Source organism: Myxine glutinosa, chromosome 2 (assembly GCF_964187855.1).
Source record: "Myxine glutinosa chromosome 2, kmMyxGlut1.1, whole genome shotgun sequence".
Classification (NCBI taxonomy): domain Eukaryota; kingdom Metazoa; phylum Chordata; class Myxini; order Myxiniformes; family Myxinidae; genus Myxine; species Myxine glutinosa.
Genome location: NC_136262.1, coordinates 151,780,676 through 151,794,997, shown reverse-complemented (window position 1 = coordinate 151,794,997; position 14,322 = coordinate 151,780,676). Strand labels below are relative to the sequence as shown.

Genomic DNA, 14,322 nt, shown 5'->3' with positions numbered 1-14,322 from the left:
CAGGTAAAAGGTATAGTCATTGGGAACAATTATCTTTTATAATTTTAAGCATTTTATTCAGTTTCTAAGGCTGATGGAGGAGCTTGCACATATATGATGAGTATTTACATGCTCCTGGGTATTTGGGTATTTGGTATATTTGGATGGGTATTTGCTACCTCGGAGACATGCTGAATGGAGAAGGTGGATCAGAATCGGCAACGGTTGCTCGAGTGAGATGTGCATGGAAGAAGTTTCGGGAACTGAGTGGCGTGCTGATGAGGAGGAGAGTGTCGCTGCAGCTGAAGGGAAAGGTGTATGCTGCATGTGTGAGAAGTGTTATGATTTATGGGAGCGAGACATGGGTAATGAACGTAGAGCAGCAACAAAGGCTGGAAAGGGTGGAAATGCGAATGGTTCGATGGATGTGCGGAGTATCGTTGAGAGAGAGGAAGACAAATGATGAATTGCGAAAGATGATGGGAATATTGCCTGTGATTTATGCTGTGAAGAGGAACAGGTTGAGATGGTTTGGTCATGTGTTGAGGAAGGATGAAAGTGACTGGTTGAGAAGAGTGATGGAAATTAATGTAGAAGGAAGTAGAGGACGTGGAAGACCGAGAAAGACTTGGCTAAAGATGGTGGAAGAAGAAATGCAGGCAAGGGGGTTAACAAGGAGAGATGCAGAAAATAGGGCAAAATGGAGAAGATTGTCATGGGGACCGCAAGGCTAACCCCCACTCTAGCAGGGAAAATGACCTTAAAATGCATGTTGTTGTTGTTGTATTTACATGCTCCTAATTGTTGTTGGCATCAGGGCATTCCTATTGGTCTAATTATTAATAATCATCTTAGTTTCCATCCCATCGACTTAACTCTGGAGATGCTGCTTCACCTCTCACAACCATGGACGGAGACCCTGGACCAGAAACGGATCATGGCAGTGCCTCCGGATATCCCATGTCTTCACCACAAGTTTGCACTCATTCCTGCTTGCCAATCTTTCTGCCTTCAATGACTGTCAACCTGGCAGATACATGTCTGTGAGGTATTCAAGGCAGTCTTCATGCCTGGCTGGTTTTGTCCTTATCATCATGGCTTCTGATCACTGCGGAGGCTGTCATGCCCCAGGGCAGCATCCTATGGGCCCAACTTATCTTCATGTTTTTCATCATCTGTTTCCATGGAAAATTCTCCTTACCATTTTGCATACGACCCAGTATTATATCAGGAAGTTCCCAATCCCAGTGGCAGGGTGTCAGCAGCTCTGTAGTCCCCACAACAGAGCTCAAAACCTAATGCAATACCTGTAATGGCCAAGGCCCAATCATCACATTTTCTATCTACAAGGATCATCAGGTATACTGACCTATCTACTTTTGTGATTAACCTCGAGAAGAAGTTACATCGCTTGAATTACTGGGCCTCACTATAAGCATTAATGAACAATCCTGAGCAAAACACATTTCCAAGTCAGCTGTTAAAGCCAGGTACACACTGTGAATTTTGGGCTAGGAAAAGTCCATCCTTGGTTGTGCAAAACCTCTCAGGCCTCCAAGTTGATTGGTTGCTTTTGATATTCTACAAACTCTCTTTTTGTTGCGACCCAGCCATTTCAACCATCTGTCAATCCCTAGGTCTTCTGGATAAGCTCATCCACCGCCCCCTAATTATCAACCGCCCCCTAATTATCAACCTTTTAAAATGAAAAGTTCGCTCTCATTACATTCCTCAAACTTTCCCCCATACCTCACCCACTAAAAACTTTCCCCTATACCTCACCCACTAAAAAGTTTCCCCTATACCTCACCCATTAAAAACTTTCCCCCATACCTCACCCACTAAAAACTTTCCCCCATACCTCACCCACTAAAAACTTTCCCCCATACCTCACCCACTAAAAACTTTCCCCTATACCTCACCCACTAAAAAAGTTCACCTATACCTCATCCACTAAAAACTTTCCCCCATACCTCACCCACTAAAAACTTTCCCCCATACCTCACCCACTAAAAACTTTCCCCCATACCTCACCCACTAAAAACTTTCCCCTATACCTCACCCACTAAAAGCTTTCCCCCATACCTCACCCACTAAAAACTTTCCCCTATACCTCACCCACTAAAAACTTCCCCCTATACCTCACCCACTAAAAACTTTCCCCCATACCTCACCCACTAAAAACTTTCCCCCATACCTCACCCACTAAAAACTTTCCCCTATACCTCACCCACTAAAAACTTTCCCCCATACCTCACCCACTAAAAACTTTCCCCTATACCTCACCCCCTAAAAACTTTCCCCCATACCCCACCCACTAAAATCCTTCCCCCTTTAACCTTCCCTCTGAAAGCCCCCCTCACCCTGTCCCTGCAACTTCCCAACGCCTCCTCCCCTGTCCCTGAGTGGACCTCAAACACCTGAGGTCTCCGCTCAAACCTGACAGACCCAGGCCTAAAAATGAACATCAACTTTAATTTAGGTGAATGCAAGCTCAGAAACAAACAATCTTTTCGGGTTCAGATGATTCTTAGGGTAAACCCATAACCTTCTACTCGAGGCAGACATCATTGTCTGAAGTCAGATGCTAATTGTGATTGCTAATATCACATGATGAGGTGCTCAGCAGTTTGTTGCTCCAGCTTACCAGGTGCTTGTATATGAAGTTTTCTCATCACAGCTGAAACAACACGCACAGACAGTACAACGGAAAACAAGGACTTCAGACTGGTTTCCTCTAAACCAATGAAAATATAACCGATACTGAAAGTGTTTTGTGAGAACATAAACATTGTAAAAGTCAAACGTATCTTAAAGGTCAACTCGATATACAAACAATGTCATTTAGCTACAGTTTACAAATGACAGCACAACGAAAATAAATACAAGAAAAATCGGAAAAAAATATCATTGTTTCATCAACTCCAAATTTCTAGAACATTCTAGAACTTCCGCATATCACATGTCACGCTTTGTGAATGCAGTAAAAAGAGAAACACAAGTAGGGGGGGTGCGAAGAGAAAGGAAGCAAATGCCAAAATGGACACCGCGTGTACCCTGTAGATATAATTAATGATAAAACTTGCTAACGAAGACCCTTTCCGCAACAGTTTCTTCACATTAACCCATGAAGTGCTGGATTTACTGGTTAGTAGGCCAGAAATGCCTTTTTCTCATTGGCTTTTCTCCACCAATTAGAAGCAAGCTTTTATAAATTACCCCAGGTAATACACATTGTAAGAAAGGTCATGATTCATTCTTTGGGTTGACGTCAGTTTAACTCTTAGATGCGGGCGTCAAAAATCCTACATAAACGCAGCCATTGGGCCTCGGAGGCCCAACGGATGTATTCGTGTAATGTTTTTTGTTTTTATTTTTTAATAGATTTTTTTCTTTCATATCCTTTTTCAATCCAAGTCGATGATCATGGATGTGTATTTGCTCAGAAAATGTGAATCAGTGATCCTATTAGTTGGAAGAATCAAGAATCCCATACAAGTAATGAATCCTTCTTTTTTTTTTGGCAAAATTTTTTTTTGTTCTTGGTTTTTCCAACTTTTTTTTTTTATCTAAAAGGTTGAGGCTCATGGAGGAGTATTTGCTCAAAAATATGATTCACTAATCCTTTTATTTAGAATGTATATGTCCACAACTGTCAAAAATCCTACACCTATGCATCCATTGGGCCTCGGATGCCCCACAAATGTATTCGTGTAAAGATTTTTAATTTTCATATTTTTGTCACTGAATTATTTGTAACCAAGTTATAGGATCATCTAATGAGGTTCATATCAAGAAAATAGTGATATAACATAGTAGTACAACAACATTTATGCGGGGTCTCAAAGGCCCCAGGCCTGCATTCGTGTCGGATTTTCGGGTTATAAGTGAAGAATATAAGTTATAAGTTATAAGTCGGGTTATAAGTCCTTTCCTCCTGACAAGGTGGAAAAGTTTCTGTCAACCCTCGACTCTGATTCTGCAACTGGTCCTGACGGCATCAGCCCACGGGTCCTAAAATCATGTTCTTCCGCTCTTTCACTCCCTCTCTCTGTTCTCTTCACCTTCTCTTTTGCTCAAGGTCATCTGCCATCTGCTTGGAAATCAGCCAACATCACCGCTTTGCACAAAAAAGGTGCAAAAACAGATCCTAGCAACTACAGACCAATCAGCCTTCTCCCAATTATCAGCAAAGTCATGGAATCCATCATTGCTTCAGATATGAAATCTTTCCTCTTCTCCAATGGCTTGATCTCTGAGCATCAATTTGGTTTCAGACCTGGTCACTCTACTCTGGACATGCTGCTTCTGCTTTCTCAACAATGGATGGAGGTCCTCAACACCAAACAGGAAATTAGAGCTGTCTCCCTTGACAATACACGTGCCTTCGATACGGTCTGGCACCCCGCTCTGCTCACCAAACTCTCCTCCTTTGGTATCCATGGAAATCTCCACGCATGGCTGGCGGACCTTCCTCTCTAGTCATAGTCAACGTGTGGCCCTGAATGGGTTTCTCTCATCTCCTCTTCCTGTTCAGGCTGGAGTTCCCCAAGGCAGTGTTCTGGGCCCTGTGCTTTTTCTGGTCTTCATCAATGATCTCTCTGACTCTCTTGAAAATCCTCTCTATCTCTTTGCTGACGACTCTACTCTCTGTCGCTCCATTCCTCATCCCTCAGATCAGCAGTCTGCAGCCTCCTCACTCTCTGGAGACCTCGACAAAATCACAGACTGGGCAAACAAGTGGAACATGTCTTTCAATCCTGACAAATCTCACACTCTTACGATCTCTCCGAAAAGACCGACTGGACAACCCTCCCATCCACTTTCTGAATAATCCTCTCCAAGGAGTTCGGTCACTCACGCTTTTGGGTCTCACTATCTGCCATGATCTTTCCTGGGAAAACCACATTTCAAATCTGGCCTCCAAAGCCAGTCGCCGACTGGGCATCCTCCGTCGTGCGAAGTCCTTCCTTGGTACACCTGAGCTCCTCGCCACTTACAAGGCTTTCATCCGCAGCTCTATGGAATACTGCTCTCCCCTCTGGTCTGGTGCTCCTGCCTCACACCTAGCTCGTCTTCACGCTGTTGAAACCAAAGCGTTCAGAATCATTGGAATCTCCTGCGATGAAGCTAACTCCAAGGGCCTTTCACTCACTCACCGCAGGCAGGTTGGTGGTCTTTCCGTCTTCTACCGACTCCTCTCTGGCCTTGCCCCCCCAGCTCTCTCTGGGCTCTGTCCCCCAAATATTCCTACAGGTCGCACAAGATCTGCCTGCAACCCTCTTATGGTTAAACTGCCAAAATCAAGACTTTCTGCTCATCTTCACTCCTTCATTCCTCTTTTCTCCCGCCTCTGGAACAAACTCCCTCACTCTCTTCAATCCCACTCCACCCTCGAGGTCTTTAAAACAGCTGTTCACCACCATCTCTTATCTTCCCCCATCCAAAACCTTGATCTTTTCTACCCCCGCTAATTTCACCCAAAATCCTACACTTTTTTTTGAAATACCAACTTCTGTCCTGGAAGTCCTTGGTCTCCTTGTGTTTTATACCTCTCCCCCCCCCTCCCCACCCCCCTTCCCACGCCTCCTCCCCACAAGCCCTCTCCCTCCCACACTTCTCCCTGCTCTCAAATGTTGTGTTTGTGTGCTTCCCCTTCTCTCCCCATCTTGTCTTCTGCTCCCTCTTTTGATATATTTTGTTTGTCTGGTTGATTTGTTTGTGAAATAAATGTTAGCTCTTTCACGAGCCTCGATTCAGTATACAAAAAAAAAAAAAAAAAGAATGAAGATTTTCCCACGAGTCTGAATGAAATTTTTATTTATTTATGTCACTGAATTTTGTGTAACAACATGAAAGTTGGTGAAAATGAGCCTCATTCCAAAAATCTTTTGTACAGCATAGTTTTTGCAACAAAAAAAAAACCTTGTGGGCCTCTAAGGCCCAATCACTGCATCCAAGGGTTAAACTGAATGATATATTTTGAACACGAATCCGGAACATGAATATAAAGACAAGTTTGCAGTTTAACAGTACTTTGTCTCTGAATTCATCCCGATTGCGCATGCACAGAGGAGTGAAATAATATTTTTATTCTGTCCGCCTGTCTGGCAGTCAAAGAAATTTGAACATAATTTCAAACAGGAAACTTACTGATTTTAAGGGCGTCATAAAGGACACAAACAACAGGCACGAAGAACGAATGTAATGCATTAGATATAGGGTGATGTAATAGACACTGCATCAACGGCGGTAAAATCTGGAATTAATTTATTTATACGACTGACAATTTTTATTTTATTACCAGGACAACCAAAGGTGGATGGAGGTTATGTTTTCACCCCTGTCTGTCTGCTTGTCTGTCTGTTTGTCTGTCTGTTTGTGAACGAGATATCTTAAGTTGTGGACAGATTCGGAAGAAATTTGGCGGAGAGGTTGGGTGTGTGACGAATCGATTCAACTTTGATGAAGATTTGAATATGGATTCCGATGTGAGAGTTATTTAATTTTTGAAGTGATTCTTCACTATTGAGCGATTGGGCTAAAACCGATGTATAGCACGATATCTCGAAAGGTTATGGACAGATTTGCACCAAACTTGGTGGGCAGGTTGGGTGTGACAAGAGCGAATCGATTCGATTTTGGTGAAAATCTGAATATGGATTCGGATACGAGAATTATTTAATTTTTGAAGTGATTCTTCACCATTGAAAGATTGGGTGAAAAGCGATAGATATAACATGTTTTAAAAAGTTGTGGATGGGTTATGACTAAACTTGGGGGATGAGTTGATTAGGTGACAAGAACAAGCCGATTAGATTTTGGTTCAGATCCGAATCCAGATCAGGCCTATCAGTGGGAAAGAAACCATGAACTCTTCAGTCTGGCGGAGGTGTGCGCTCTGCCGAGTACCGTTCTAGTTTAAATTGAATTATCCACTTGAACACTCCATGACACAAATCACCTTCTTAATACTTCTAAAAAATCTCCAGTTTAGCAGTATTTGGACGTGTTAAATAAGGTGGTGTATAAGGGTAATGTATAAGACTGCTTCACAGTGTTAAACGTTAGGATTTTTAAAAACGATCTTTAAAATCATTATTTTATTAAAATTGAAGTATATACTGTTGGACCCCGCTAGTCGCGGGGGATACGTTCCTGGAAAATCCATGAATAGTGAAACCCACCAATAGCGGGGCATTGTTTCAATGGAAAAAGGGGGGATAGGTTCCCGAGTCACGAAAATCCGTGAATAGAGAGGACCAAACCGCGAATGGTGAAGCAAAATCCGCGAATGGTGAGGCAAATCCAGAGAATGTCGACGATAATCCGCCAAGGTCGATGAAAATCCCGTGAATGTATGCCACAGCATTGTTTCAATGGGGGAAAAGGGCAATACGTTATAGGTTCCCGGCGGAGCTTGATTCATAGAGGAAAAAATTTAATGTTTAAAATGCTTTCGACCACAAATGCAAATGATTACAGTTTCACAAAATATGCATACATTAAAAAAAAACGACCACCAGGTACCATTTCCAATTTATTGAAGGAATGCACTTACAGTTTATTAGAAGTGCTGAACACGCTTAACCATACCACACCGTGAAACTAAAAAAAAAAACACAACACCATCATGTACCATTTAAAATTTGTATTTTACAAACACACATAACTTTCAAATGATGGTGATGATGATTGTGATGAATTAAAACCCCATGAATTCCTCGAACTTTGAGGATGACCTAAATGATAGTCCTGCAAAGTCGTGCACCGAGGGAGAGGCAGGACAGGCAGGAGAGGCAGCAGTTGAGAGTGTTGGTGAGGACACTGGTGAGGACAGTGAGAGGGAGGCAGGAGAGGGTACTGATGGTCTTGAGGTGGAGGGAGCAGGGCTGAAGAAATGGGTAATGGAGAGCTGCCGGGCAGATTGCCGCAGGTTTCGATGCACCTCTTTGAAGGGAAGAAGCATATCATCCAAGACCCTCTTGAACTTTGAGGTACCTCTCCATGACTGGGTCAGCATCTTCCATCTTGTTGACAAGCGCCCGCATGCCATGCAGCAACTCACCCAGGAACTGGACTGTGAGGTTAGACATCGGCATCTCTTCCTCATCACTGCCAGCTTCCTCCTCCTCGGAAACCATTATAATGGCCTCCAACTCCTCCTTGGCGAGGTTGTCGCCATGTGTGGCAATGAGATCCTCAAACTCCTCAGGATGCACGTCATCAAATCCTTCCCCTCCCAACTGCCGTGCCAACCCGACAATCACATGCCTCTTCTCAGTGTTATCGGGAAAGCCAGTAAAGTTTCTGACAGTCTGTGGCCACAGGTTGTGCCAGCACGTGTTGATGGTGGAGGCTCCCACCTCATCCAGCGACTCCTTGATGGCGCCGATGCAGTGGGCAATGTTGAAATCCTTCCCACACTGCCCGGCAGTGAGCCCTGGGTTGGATTCCATCGCATCCAAAATGCGGTGAAAGGTGCGACGGGTGTAATACGTTTTAAACATTGAAATCACACCTTGGACAAGTGGCTGGATGAGGGAGGTGGGTTTGGGTGGCGTGTGAGCCACGTCCAGGTCCGCGAGGTGGCCAGGATCATTGTCCAGGAGCAAGAGAACCTTGAACGCAAGGTTTTTCTCCACCATGCACCTCTCCACCTGAGGGATGAAACAATTATGGAACCACTCCAGGAATATTGCTGCCATCACCCAGGCTTTCCTGTTGGCCCTCCAAAACACGGGCAGAGTTTGCTTGCTCTTGCCCTTGAGAGCACGTGGGTTCAGGGAACGGTACAACATCATGGGTTTCAGCATGAAGTCCCCTTTTGCGTTTGCACAGAGGAGAAGAGATACCTGGTCCTTGGCAGCCTTGAACCCCGATGCTGTCTCCTCGTGCTACGAGATGAATGTTCTCGTGTGCATTTTTTCCCAAAAGAGCCCAGTCTCGTCAGCATTGAACACCTGCTCTCAGCGTCGAACACCTGCTCTGAGAGGTAACCCTTCTTTTCGATTAGCCTCACAAGTTGAGCAGGTAACGCTTTTGGCGCCTTGTGGTATGCGGAGGCACGCTCCCCTGTGAGCTTCACATTTTTCAGGCAGTATTGCTCCTTGAATCAATGGAACCATCCCCTGCTTGCAATGAATGAAGTCGTGCTGCTTGTCCCATCATCGCGCGGTGCATCACTCGTGCTGGCACCACCTGCGCCAGACAGATGCTCGTAATTTTGTTTGGCCTTTTGGTGAATGAGAGGTCCACTCGTGGGTAGCTGCGGGAGGGGTGAATCATCTGACATTTTTTGTGGGGGATGTTATCGGATGATGCTGTATTGAACCTATCTGCTAATTTCAAGAATACATTTAAGGAAGCATTTGCAATCTATCATTCGTGGGGTTGATGTGTTTTCGTAGCTGGCGGAACATCCCGTGAAGCTCTCAATTATAGTGCGGCTAAAATTTGCAGCCACGAAAGCCATGAAAACGTGAAGCATAGCGCCGCAAATGATGTAGAAGCAGGTCATCCTCGCTGCTCGTAGAAGATGTTTTTTGTGTATGTCCAGCTGCTTTATGCATGGCTGGTGAAAGATGGGTTATATAAATACGGTCCCGTACCTGTACCGTATGTCAAGCTAACAGCTCCAGAAAAAAAAAATTGCACCACTGAAAAACTGCGAATTTGCGGAACACGGCAGCAGATAGGGGGGAAAAAACCGCGATTTTGTGGAACACGGCCGCAAATAGAAAAAACCCGTAAATTTGCAGGGTACTTTTCCGCGAATAGAGAAACAGGTCGCATTTTATCACCCTGAGCCAGCTCGCGGACGCGGACGCGGACGCACTGAGCCAGCTCTAGCACAGGTTGAGCCTGCTCGCGAGCTACTTGAGTACCCATGCCGACATCAAGGATGAGATGAAACGAGCCGTTCTTCATTCCCACGTGACTCACACTGTTCATGATTACATTTCACATTGTGAGACGTATGATGCCGCCATTACGGAGCTGCATGCCATATACATCAAGCCTCGGAGCATTATCTACCCTCGGTACCAGCTCGCCTCAAGACGACAGGATGCTTCGGAATCCCTCTAGCACTTCGTCCACGAGCTACGTCGCCTCGGAAAAGAATGCGCATCCGAGGTCCGCTCGCAGGAACAGGTGTGCGATGACCTCTTACGAGACGCGTTCGTTTCTGGCGTTCATTCCCCAGCAATTCGGCAACGATTGCTGGAAGAAACGACTCTGACTTTCACGCAGGCTTACGATAAAGCTCTCGTACTTCAACAAGCTCAGACGCAATCAGAAGCGTACGGACGCCCTTGTGCCACTCCTTATGTCACAGCCAGTCTCGCTGGGGAGAGACGCCTCGAAAACGATGCTACTGAGGAGCGTCCTGATGCTGAAAATCCGCCGGAGTCATCGGAGACTCTCGGAGGCGAAGGTACGAGCCTAGCTGCAACGGTCTCGGTTGGGAGTAACACTAAGTGCTTCTTCTGTGGAAACAGGAACCATCTCCGATCGGCGTGCCCGGCCCGCGAAGTGACATGTCATTCCTGTGCACAGAAAGGCCATTTTGCAAAAGTATGTTGCACCTCACGAGGGCGACGTTCTCGCACTACTCTGGCGAGCATCTCCTCCACACGCGCAGCTCGCCCGGCACCTCACCTGACACCCCAAGATGTCCCGACCCGGCCGGGTCCGCCCAACTTGACCGATGCTGTCATCCCAGTACTGATTGAGGGACAACCATCGAACGCCCTCATCGACACGGGATCGATGGAGAGCTACGTAGACATGGACCTCGTCTGTCGACACGGCCGAGGCCTAGGACCTTCGCGCCGGATTTTCATGGCATCACAAGCATTATGGATGCGCACTAAGGGTGAATGCCGTGTAAAGCTGGAGACTAATGGCACATTGTATCCGGATGTTCGCTTAATGATCTTGCCTACACTATGTGCTGAAGTACTGTTAGGGCACGATTTTCTCCGTCGTCATGGCCCGGTAGAGCTGATGTTTGGGGGAGACGCGACACTATCGATTTGTGCCTTGGCGAGAATGGAAATTGAACCATTGTCGCTATTTCCGAACCTAACTCCGAATTGCGCCCCGGTAGCAATTAAATCGCGACGCTATTCCCGGGCTGATGTGCAATTAATTGTGGGGAAACAAACTGACTACTCAAAGAGGGCATAATCGGGCCCAGCCAATCCCCTTGGCATGCGTAGGTTCTGGTCGTCCAGACAGAAAATCATCGCAAGTGCATGGTAATCGATTACTCACAGACCGTGAATAGATTTACGCAATTGGACGCTACCCGCTCCCGGGATTGGATGCTTTGGTCCGACAGATCGCCCAATATGCGGTGTATAGCACTCTTAATTTGCGTAGTGCTTATCATCAGATCCAGATATGTGCAGCAGACCGAATATACACAGGGTTTGAATCCAGTCAACGTCTGTACCAATTCACGTGGCTGCAATTCGGCGTCACAAATGGCGTCTCGTGTTTTCAAAGAGCCATTGATGACATAATCACCAGGGAAGGTTTAACCAATGTTTTCATTTACCTCGATAATTTAACGATTTGTGGGTATGATCAAGCCCATCACAACGCTAACCTGCAACGCTTCCTCCAAGTTGCGCGAAAATACAGCCTGCACTCTCAACGAGGCCAAATGCCACTACTCTGCCAGGACTATAGACCTTCTGGGATACACAGTGACCCAGGGTATGATAACCCCCGGAAAAGGAACGTCTGCGCCCCTTGCTCAACATGGCGCCGCCGCATGATCGCGCTTCTTTGAAGAGGGCACTCGGCCTGTTCGCACATTATTCGAAGTGGGTCAAAAATTACAACGCGAAGCTTCACCCACTCGTTGAGTGCAACACATTCCCTATGTCTAGCACCATCAAGGTCGCCTTTCACCGGCTGAAGTCAGACATCGCTGGCACCACTGTGACATCCATTGATGAAAACATCCCTTTTGTTTTGGAAAGCGATGCGCCGCACCACGCCATCGCTGCCACTCTCTCTCAAGGGGGGAAACCTGTGGCCTTCTTTTCAAGGACTCTCTCCTCCTCGGAGAAGCATCATTCTTCTGTCGAAAAAGAAGCGTACGCAATAGTTGAGTCGATTAGACGATGGAGACTCCACTTGCTTGGCAAAGAGTTTGAGGTCATCACTGATCAGCAAAGTGTCGCTTTCATGTATGATACGTGCCATGCGCAGCGCATTAAAAATGAGAAAATCACTTGATGGCGCATAGAGTTAGCCGATTATAGCTACAAAATCACGTACCGCCCGGGACGGGAAAATCTAGCTGCGGATGCTCTGTCCCGCCCGGGGGTATGCGCGAGTCTCACTTCCCACGAGGAGGATCTCCGCGTTCTTCACGAGACATTATGTCACCCTGGCGTGACTCGCCTGGCTCATTACCTGCGTTGCCGCAATTTGCCTTACTCTGTCGAGGACGTCCGTCGTCTGTGCCGCGCTTGCCCCGTTTGCGCTGAACTCAAGCCGCATTTCTATAAACCGAACATGGGTACTCTGATTCAGGCTACCGGCCCGTGGGACAGATTGTCTATGGACTTTAAAGGACCTCTACCGGGCGGCCCCGATCGTTACCTCCTCACGATTGTGGATGGGTTCTCGAGATTCCCGTTCGCCTTCCCGTGTAGGGACATGGCCTCTGCCTCGGTTATACGTTGTTTGCAGCTCTTGTTCACCATGTACGGGAATCCAGGTTACGTGCACACCGACAGAGGTGCGGTATTCCTGTCCGAGGATGTGCGGGCATTTCTGCTACAGCGCAACATTGCCGCTAGCTATACTACTCTGTACAGCCCGCAGGCGAACGGGCAGATGGAAATATTTAATGGCATCATATGGAAGACCATTACTCTGGGCCTTAAGTCCCAGGGACTAGGACCAGACAAATGGGCCTGGATGGTGCAGGGTGCCCTGAGTTTGATCCGTTCCCTGCTGAGCATGGCCACAAATGAAATTCCTCACGATCGTTTATTTCGCAACTCGCGTCGTTCCAGTGCAGCTCGCCCTCTGCCTGGATGGCTCGCTGAGCCCGGTCCGGTCTTTCTCAAATGAGCGGTCCGCCCAAGTAAGTACGATCCACTCGTTGACAGGGTCCGACTTCTGCAAACTAATCCCGAACACGCTCGGGTTCAACTGCCGGACGGGCGCGCGTCCACGGTGTCGGTGCGTCATCTCGCTCCGTGCAGGGATTCTGCTGGGGCCGAGCTTAACTTGGGGGATCCGACTATGGGGATTCCACCGGCGGTCTCGCCCTCTCGCTCGCCGGGTTCGAGCAGTATCGCTGAGCCACCCCCATCTCCCGGGATGGACGATGGCCTCTCTGCTGAGGGTGTTTTAGAATCCGCTGATGACGGTCCCGATGTGTATAGAACTCGCACAGGGAGAGCGATCCGCCGCCCTGCTCGTTATGGCTGGTCTTGAGATGACTTTGCATCCCATGTAATCATCTGCTTAATATAGATGCGTGCTTACCGCTGTCTTGCTTGTTAGCCGGCTTAGTTGGGGGTTTAAACCCGGGGAGAAATGTAGTGAAATTGTACGCAAGTAAACGACCCAGGAGTAATTGCATCCATTGTCCACTGCATGGCGTCTATAAGATTCGGGACGCGGAGCTTTGTAGGACAGTCCTGTGATATTCATTGTGTGTGTTATTCATGCTCATGCTTAGAATAGTAAGGAGAATCGCATCATGTATTGTTTGATTGTTTGCTTGGATGGCATCATCTATGGATGGCACTTCCTGCTTGTACTATTGTACTGTACTGATATCATGCTTGCTTATTTCCTCGTAGATCCTACTGGAGATTGATTTCGATTAAACTCACCGATTGAGACATTGCTGTAGTCTCATTTCACAACAGAGACTAGACCAGTGACTTCCCCACTTAGAGACACCACAATACAGTATTGTACCCAATTTGCAATTTGTTGTCAATCGTTGCATTTCAATGTGAGTGTCACAGTCACTACAACTACATACCTTCTGTGTTTCCGATGACTGCAGACACAGGAGCACTTTGTCCATTCCGGTGCATAGCATAGACCGATACATTTATAGGATAGATTAGAAGGATGTCTGAAAGACAGATAGACACACTTTGTTATGGACATTGTCCAGACAGATAGACATGGACATTAACTTGGGCCAACTTGAATGGAGCCCATGTCATGCCCAAGACAGACTAACAGAAAATGCTCAATTATCTCTACATGCTCTGTTATAAATCCTGACATTTCGCTTCACAAATAATGTCATGCCAAAGCAGTTCCTGGTGGTGTTGGATACATGTGATG

At 46.6% G+C, this 14,322-nt stretch overlaps 1 protein-coding gene across 1 annotated transcript in view; it reads right to left on the bottom strand.

Annotated features, from left to right (window-relative positions):
- LOC137422258 (uncharacterized) overlaps positions 1-14,091 on the bottom strand; it is a 28,271-nt gene extending 14,180 nt beyond the window's left edge. Inside the window, exons 1-2 of the mRNA XM_078772814.1 lie at positions 14,009-14,091; positions 2,627-2,659 (exon numbers count right to left, since the gene is read on the bottom strand). Of these exons, the coding sequence (XP_078628940.1) occupies positions 2,627-2,659; positions 14,009-14,063 (88 nt within the window). The 5' untranslated portion in view covers positions 14,064-14,091. The remainder of the gene's footprint in view (positions 1-2,626; positions 2,660-14,008) is intronic.
- Between the last annotated feature and the right edge of the window lie 231 nt (positions 14,092-14,322).